This window comes from Astatotilapia calliptera, chromosome 18, assembly GCF_964374335.1.
Source record: "Astatotilapia calliptera chromosome 18, fAstCal68.1, whole genome shotgun sequence".
Taxonomy (NCBI): domain Eukaryota; kingdom Metazoa; phylum Chordata; class Actinopteri; order Cichliformes; family Cichlidae; genus Astatotilapia; species Astatotilapia calliptera.
In genome coordinates, this window is record NC_137439.1 from 35,554,987 (window position 1) to 35,564,268 (window position 9,282).

Here is a 9,282-nt window from a genome sequence, read left to right on the forward strand (position 1 = left end):
TTCCCACCACAGGAAATTTATTTTGAGTGTCTTCATAGTTTTATTTTTGAAATACACTAATTTTTATATACTGCAGGAAAAACGAAAATAAATATTATAGTGCAAATTTGCAAAATAACAGCATATGCATCAAAATAAACTATTTCCAGCAGTGCAATATGAGTCCTAAGTAGGGGTGGGTTTAAAAAATCGATTCATTGATTAAAATCGATTCTAACTGGAATAAAACGATATCGATTCATTAAATCCGGAAATCGATTTTTTTTTTATACATATGTAGTTTGCCGCGTATGAAATTTGCAAGCGGTTAACATGAGGAAGTCACGCGAGAGTTAAGTGACCTGGACGCATGAACCATCATGGCTACTCCCGGGAATGTGCCACCGAGCCTAAAGGCAGATGTCTGGCAACACTTTGGATTTAAGAACTGTGAAGACAGTGAAGAGCCGGACAAAAGCAAAGCCGTATGTAAGATGTGCAAAATGGAGGTAAAGCACTGTGGAAATACCAGAGGTGGGACCAAGTCATTGTTTTGCAAGTCTCAAGTAAGTCTCAAGTCTTTATCCTCAAGTCTCAAGTCAAGTCTCAAGTAATGTCAGGCAAGTCAGAGTCGAGTCTCAAGTCACTGGTGTAAAAGTCCGAGTCAAGTCACAAGTCTGAAACTTTGAATTTCAAGTCCTTTCGAGTCTTTAAAAAAACAAACGAAAAAATAATGTTGCAGTTATGCTAAATGTAAATATTAGACCATGTAATTTTAAAATCTGTGTTTTTCTCAACACATGACAAAATAGTGAACTTAGAAAATATACACAAATTGTGAAATTGCACCTCTTTAAAATGCAGCTCAATTAAACCTAGCTCCAAGAATAATTTTCACCGACAGTTCTGAGATAAGCTGCATGTTATTCTTGGATGCGGTTGTAGGACCGGCTTTAAAATCGCATGACAAAAATATCATACACATTAAAAAAAACTGTATCACCAACGTAGCCTGGAAAACATTTGCTAGTTAGATGAAGTCAGCCATCTCATCTTAGCATATTTATATGCATTATTTATAATCATACGGTTCTTGGAGTGAGTGCACACACTCATGAAGTTTAGTAACTTCAGGTCACTGCAACAAGCCCAGGTACAGTTTACCGACGGATGGGTGCAGGACCTTGAAATGCACCGTGTAGAACGAAAGACCATCGTACGTATCATAAGTTTACCAGTCTCACAAATCGTCGTCATAAATACACATTCGTTAACCGTTTATTAATAGGACCTTTGAGCTCAACGGTAATTAATTAGTAGTAGAAATAATTTCTGGTAGCGTCACAGAAATGTAGCAGTGACAACAATATTGTATGCTGTAATCGTACTGGGCAATTAGTGATACAAAAAAACCCGTTTTATCCTGTGAATAAAAGTATATGTTTTTGTCAATGTACCATAATAACAGAAGCGAAACGCAATATTGTGTCAGGACAATTCACTATTTATGCACAATAAACAAAGGAGCATAGCGCCACAATTTCTGTTCAGCGCCAGACTTGCTTGTAACCTATATCACCAATTATGTTAAGAAAAATGACGCATTAACTACAACAGCAGACTGACCTTCGCTTGGAGCAGACTAACCTGTGAGCTGGAGTGTTCTGGGACGTTATATTTGGTCTTTGAATGGCTGCAATCCAGGCCATCCGTCGCGTCTTTGTTACTTTGGAAACATGGCTCGAACAATTTCTCTTCAACGACGTAATCCGATAAAAACGATCTCTTTACCCGTCGGCTTCCCGTGGCTGTCATGCGACCGGCTATTGCAGTTAATAATACAACAGCTTTTTGACATTTTTGTGTTTCTTTTTATTGCTGTGTGACTGATTTCAATTGAAAGCCTGCGTGCGCTAGTACCGCTTGCCACGAGTTCCCAGAATCCTTTGCGGTTCTACCCGTGAATGACGTCACATTTTCAATCTCTATATAATATGCATGTTAAATTTTATATTTGGGGTAAAATATCAAGTCTTTTCAAGTAAACCGGTTCAAGTCCAATTCAAGTCCCAAGTCATTGGTGTAAAAGTCCAAGTCAAGTCACAAGTCTTAGAACATTTTTTCAAGTCAAGTCTAAAGTCATAAAATTAATGACTCGAGTCTGACTCGAGTCCAAGTCATGTGACTCGAGTCCACACCTCTGGGAAATACCACAAATCTCAGAAATCATTTAACGAGGCATCATCCAGATATCCTGCTAGCAAAAACGGCCGACACCAAGCAACGCTCACTCGAAAAGGCATTTGCAGTGAAGTTTGAATCCACTTCTCCACGTGCCCAAAAAATAACCCAGTCTGTGGCAACTTTCATATGTAAAGATATACGTCCGTACAGCGTTGTTGAAAATGATGGCTTCCAAAACCTCATTAATACGCTAGAACCACGCTATGTTTTACCATCACGCAAACATTTGAGTGAAGTGGTAATCCCAAACATGTATGAAAAAGTGAAACACGATGTTACAGCCTCACTCAAGTCAGCAGAGAGAGTCGCTATAACCTGTGACAGCTGGACATCCAGAGCAACAGATAACTACCTGACTATCACCTCACACCATATCGACCAGGAGTGGAGACTCGTGTCTCATGTCTTACAGACAAGAACCACCGAAGCAAGCCACACAGCAGCTAATTTATCTGAAATTATGTTCAAAGCAATCGAAGAATGGGAGCTTACAAACAAAAATCCAGTCATCGTAACTGACAATGCTGCAAATATGGTGCGAGCTGTAGAAATAACGGGCTGGTTGCACATTGGTTGTTTTGCCCACACACTCAATTTAGCTTCACAAGCAGGACTGAAAGTTCCAGCTGTTGCTCAGCTGCTTGGCCGAGTGAGACGCATAGCATCCTTTTTTCATCGCAGCACTGTTGCAAGTCGCAAGTTTAAAGAGAAGCAAAAGATACTGAATCTACCTGCCCATAAGCTGGTGAATGATGGGGTGACCAGATGGAACAGCACATTGGAGATGCTGGAACGCTTCCTAGAGCAACAACCAGCAATCTCTGCAGCTCTACTCTCACCTGAAATGAGGAGAAATGACAGTAATCTCTGTAGTCTTACAGAGGCTGACATAACTGATGGAGAAGATATAGTGAAAGCTCTGAAGCCGCTGAAAGCAGCCACACTGGTTATGTCTGAAGAAAAGTCCCCGACCCTTTCCATCATTGCACCTCTGCATGCACAGCTGCTGGAGAAGATGATCAGTGTCTCTCATGACTCTTCACTGATTAAAGACCTCAAGACTGCTGTATACGACAACTTGAAGTCAAGGTATGTTTATGAATTGTGTGTGTATGCCATGAATGAGTGTAACTGTATGGATGCATGTATTACATGAAAATTCTTATTATAGTGAAAAAATCTATATATTATAAAAATGTAAGTTAAGCCCTCTTGTCTAGTAATAGGCCTTTTGATTTTATATCTATCTATCTATAGATGTTTATATATAAATTATGGAAACAAAGTCGTATATTAATGTTTCTGATCTTGCATGAGTGTATGTAACCATGCACATGTATATCCAACATAATAAACTGAGTTAAATGTGCAAAATCTCTTTTCAAGATATGTGGCCCTAAAGGACAAGCTGTACATTGCATCAGCATTAGATCCTCGCTTTAAGGCCCTGCCATTCTTGTCCAAAGAGACCTGTAACAACACATTCTCTCAGTTGGTGTTGGAAGCAGCAGGTTTGGAGAACGTGGACACAGCTATTGTGAGTTACAGAAACAAAAACAAAAAATTATTGGTTTTTTTGCACTACTCGAGTTAGAATATAAATAGTAATTTCTTTATTAATTAAGTTTTCATTTTTCTACAGCGACAGTCTGATGGTGACACATCTGAGGAAACTGTCCCTGACATCTCTCTTGGTGGTGTTGATGAAGTGGATTATGCCCCTCCAATTAAGAGGTCAAAGGACTCTGCATTAATTTTTCTCCTTGGGCCAGCCTACTCAACAAAAACCACAGCACCACAGAAAACACCAACTCAGAAGGCAAAGGAAGAAGTGAATCGATACAGGGGCGTTGAGCCTGTTGCACTTTCTGAGGATCCTTTGATCTGGTGGAGGGACCATGAAAGGGAGTATCCTCTCTTGGCTCTACAAGCAAAGCAGTATCTTTCCATACCTGGGACCAGTGTTCCTTCTGAACGAGTGTTTTCAACTGCTGGTGACATTGTTACCGCACAAAGGAGCTGCCTGACTCCACAACATGTAGACCAGCTTCTCTTCTTGCAGAAAAACCTTACAGTCTCAAAGAAGTGAGAGGGTAGTTATAAATAAGGCTAAATTGCATTAGTTTCACAGAGGTTTTACAATACTGTTCAATATGTTTTCATTTTTTGAAGTATTTTAAAAGGCAGTTTTTCATTTTCTGATCGGTCAGTTTCTGTCAGTTCACTTGTACATGCTGTGTTATACTGTGTGTCTCCAAAACACAATAGTGGATTTCAGAAAAGCTGTGTGAGACACTAACAGCAAAACTATTTCTCTGAGGTTTTACTGATGTTTACAAAAGATGTGTTCTATTTGCACTGGATCCCTGATCCACTTGAAATGTATGTATGAAAAAATATATATACTAATGTTAATTAAAAATTACATTATTTAACTGCTTTAGTATCTGTTCTTAATTTTGAAATTTATGTAATTCATTCACAAGGCTTAGAGGGTTCTTTTGACAGTACATATACAAGGTGAATTATCATAATTTTATATATATTATGGTTCATATAATAATATTTCGGACTGATTCAAAATCGAATCGAATCGAATCGAATCGAATTGAATCGAATCGTGGATCGAATCGATTCGGGACCTTGTGAATCGGAATCGAATCGATTCTAGAAATCAGTGACGATTCCCAGCCCTAGTCCTAAGCATCCCAGAAACGACACAGAAAGTCATAAAGTCAAACATAACTTTTTAAAACACATAACAAGTAAAACACAAGCTCATAAGGCCCCGATCGTAAAAAACTACATTTCCGCAAAATGACGTCACTTCCGGTTTCGGGCAGGTAATGCGGTCATGTGATAGTTCACGCTGATGGACGTAGGAAGTGTTACAAACAGCTGATGGATCGGCGAAGCGTGTTTCTGGAATATCATGTTTTTGTTGCTGCAAGTGATTTTTATGCAGTTTTTGCAAAGCTATATGTGGAAGGAAACTGTGACCGAGGACAAGCTGATGGCATAAGATGTAAGTACAACTCCTCCGGTTTCATATGCAAAAAAAATTATTGCGCTAGCTTACTTGGTTGCAGAGCTACCAGGATTTAAAAATAGTTACGCAAAACAGAGCGTGCCCGCTCCGATCGGCTGTAAAGGGTTAACCACCTAATCAGCAGCACCACTCTGCTTATCAGTGATAAGCTCCAGTTCTACTCAAGAAGTGAAGTGTCTCCAGATTATCAGCTGCACTACTGACCTTGAACATTAGTGGCAGACACACAGTATCCTTGCCAAACTGCTGCTTACTGCATGAAGAGATTAGAAACTGTGCTTTGAGTACTCTATTAGTTTAGAAAAGGCCTATACAAATACCAGTTCATGCTGTTTATGCAGCTCTGTCTGTACATGCTTTGATCAAAAATTACTGTCACCCCTAGGTGGTGAATGTCTTCCTCACCCTCAGGTCCTCTAACAGAGACATGGGAGTTTGATGGTTCTGCTCAGCATCTCAGCTGTGCCCATGTGGTCTTCACTCAGGTCCACTAACTGCTTGGCGTCGATGTTATGTTAAACTGCTTTGTTCCAAATGTTTTTTACACTATCGTGGCCTAGTGGCCAGAGCCTTTATTTGCCAGTTTAGAGCCCCAGTTATAGATATGTTTTCACCAAGGCTGCTTTCTGTCACTGACTTAATTTATATTTTTTTACAGACAGAATTCCACACATGCAAAGAAATCAAACCATGTCCACAAATTAAATTATGTTCAATATTAAGAAATGACACAGGGAAAAGGTTTTTAACACATGAAGAAAGGGAAGTGCAAAAAGGCACCAAAGTTCTAGTAAGCACTGTTGGGGCCATAATCCAGAAGAGGAAAGAACATCATGTCACCATAAAGTGTCCATGACCAGGTGCTCCCCACAAGATTTCAGGCAGAGGAGTAACGAGGTGAAAAGGAGTGAAGAGAATTATCAGGGAACCACTGGTGGAGAGCTGCAGAAAGACCTGAAACTAGCCGGTACAATTGCTTTAAACTGCAATGTAACTGCCATGTCCTGTATGCACACTCACCATGCAAGACTCCATTGCTGAATAAAGAGCATGTTGAAGAAATTTGCTGAACAACATTCAAACAAACCTGTGACTTACTGGGAGAGTATAGTCTGGTTAGATGAGACCAAAACTGAACTGAACAGAGTTCATAGGAGGAGCCCACAGAAATGCTTTGTCTGGGGGCGGGGCTATGCCTCTCTACACCCTCTAGCAGACCATCACATGGGGAAACCTTTTGAATACAAGCGCGCTGATCCACACAGGTGTGCACACAGGTGTTCACTGTCCATAGACACAAACTACACCTTTCTTGGCTGCTACTTCAAAGCACATTGTGCGCTGTCGGTCCTGCTTGCTGCACAACAACATTCAATATTTAGTATTTACTGCTGTTTACACTTAGCTAGAATAACGTGATGCTGTTGTGTTTAGTATGTTGCTCTGTTTTTTGCTTGTTTTCTCATTTTTCTCTCAACAGGTGATCCAGGAGATTTTTTTCTCCTCTCTCTTTTTAAGTTTCCTTTCTCACTGTCCCTCTCCCCTTTCTTTTCTTTCCTGTCCCTCAGTCATGTCTGTCCCGTCTGTAACAATTGAAAATAAAATTAAATAAATAATAACAACAAAGGTCGATCAAATGGACCAATACGGCAAAGCTGTGATGATCCACTTGGTAAAGTAAATCCATTGGGTCTCCTTGTTGGTCTTCAGACAACAGATCTGGCTAAAGAACCAAATGGGACAGGCAAACAAAAGAAAAAAAGAAATGCTTTGTGTGGGAGAATGGGGCATGCGACTCTTTCAACATACAGGAGGCGTCTTGAAGCTGTCATCACCAACACAGGCTTCTGTATATTAAATAAATGTCATTTATATTTATAAAGAAACGTAAAGAAAAATGGTCTTACATGGACATAAAAGTGTGAAATACACCACTTTTGAATTAGTTATTGAATTTTGTGCATAACAATGTGACACTCTCAGCAAGTTAACACATTTTTGCATTAAACACATTAATTAATTAATGCCAAACGTTATTTTATCGCTCATAATATAATAAAGACTTCCTAGAGTTTATCTGGAGGTTCAAGGTCATGCAAACAGAATAGTCAATTAAAGGGAAGTGTTTGCTTATGGCATCTTAGTGACTATCATTTGTTTTCTCTTGACCTTTTTATCTCTCTCTCTTTATTACCTTTTCTCTCAGCTGGCTTTTCTTTAAATACCTTAAAGTTATTTTCTGGTTAAGGTCATATCAACCTGCTAATTACTGCCAACAGAAGCAAATGAAACCTGGATAAGTCATCTCAGATAATACCCGAATAAGACCAGTGCTTGTATAGAATAGAATAGAATAGAATAGAATAGCCTTTATTGTCATTGTACAGAGTACAACGAAATTGGAGTGCCACTCCCTTGGTGCAAGTTTCAATAATAAATATAAATGTAAAATATAAAAAGTATAAAAAGTACAAAAAAACAATCGTAAGTACTCAAACAATAGTATGTACAATATATACAGGATAGCAGCATTAATATGATGACAGTATGAATAGCAGCATAATATAATGACAGTGACGGTATGGAATAGGTTCAATTGTTTTGTGCTTATTTACTACGGTGATAGCTCTGGGAAAGAAGCTATCCCTGAATCTGTTTGTCCTGGTTTTATGTGACCTGTACCGTCGGCCTGACGGTAATAGTTCAAACAGTTGGTTGCTGGGGTGAGAGTGGTCCTTGATGATATTGCCAGCTCTGCTGAGGTACCGAGAGTTTGCAGTGACCTCCAGGCTGGGCAGAGAGCAGCCAGTGATCTTCTGGGCTGTGTTGATGACCCTCTGCAGTACTTTCCTGTCCGCAGCTGAGCACCCTGCATACCATGTTGTTATGCCGTACGTTAGGATGCTCTCTATGGTGGCTCTGTAAAATGTCACCAGCAGCCTCTCCTCCAGGTTGTTCCTCCTGAGCACTCTCAGAAAGTGGAGACGCTGCTGGGCCTTTTTAACCACCGCTGTAGTATTTGCAGTCCAGGAGAGGTCATCAGATATCTGCACGCCCAGAAACCTCATGGAGTGTACCCTCTCCACACAGCTCCCGTGAATGTAAAGTGGGGCCGGGTCTGCTCTGCCCTTCCTGAAGTCCAAGATAAGTTCTTTAGTTTTCGTGGTGTTCAGTTGGAGGTTGTTAACTGAACACCACTCAGTCAGTCTGTTGACCTCATCTCTGTAGTCCGACTCATCCCCCCTTGAGATGAGTCCAACCACTGTGGTGTCATCCGCGAACTTTATGATGGTGTTTGAGAGATGGGTAGGGGAGCAGTCGGATGTGTAGAGCGTAAACAGGAGGGGACTCAAAACACATCCTTGTGGAGACCCGGTGCTGAGTGTGATGGTGCTGGACCGGTGGGGGCCGAGTCTGACAGACTGTGGTCTATTTGTCAGGAAGTCCTTGATCCAGAGGCAGATGGGGGTGGAGAGTCCCAGGTGAGACAGTTTCTGGACCAGGATCTCCGGGATGATATGATTGAATGCTGAGCTGAAGTCCAGAAAGAGCATTCTCACATAGCTTCCTCGGTGCTCCAGGTGACTCAGCGCAGTGTGGAGCGCTATGGTGATTGCGTCCTCGGTGGAACGATTTGTCCTGTAGGCAAATTGATGGGGGTCCAGAGTGGGAGGCAGACCGGCCCTGATGTGCTGACAGACCAGTCTCTCAAAGCACTTCATCACTACAGGCGTAAGTGCAACAGGCCTGTAGTCGTTTGGGCTGGCCACAGCTGTCTTCTTGGCGATGGGGATGATGGTGGAGGTTTTGAGGCAGGGCGGGACGGTGTTTGATGACAAGGAAAGGTTGAAGATTTTAGTGAAGTCAGTTCGTCAGCACATGCTCTGAGAACCTTTCCATGTATTCCATCAGGACCTGCCGCCTTCCTGGGATTCACTGACCTTAGAACACACCTCACTTGGTGCTCCCTAAGTGTTAGTGTGCCAGTGCTGGGGGCGGGTGGAGGTGGT

The 9,282-nt window shown here is 41.2% G+C and overlaps 1 protein-coding gene across 1 annotated transcript; it reads left to right on the forward strand.

The window, feature by feature from the left end:
- The first annotated feature begins 2,188 nt into the window (after nt 1–2,188).
- Nucleotides 2,189–4,658, forward strand: LOC113011039 (E3 SUMO-protein ligase ZBED1-like). Its single transcript, XM_080292738.1, has 3 exons — nt 2,189–3,312; nt 3,610–3,760; nt 3,866–4,658. Exons 1-3 carry the CDS (start codon nt 2,474–2,476, stop codon nt 4,310–4,312), a joined length of 1,437 nt encoding a protein of 478 aa, XP_080148864.1. The 5' UTR covers nt 2,189–2,473; the 3' UTR covers nt 4,313–4,658.
- Nucleotides 4,659–9,282: the final 4,624 nt, after the last annotated feature.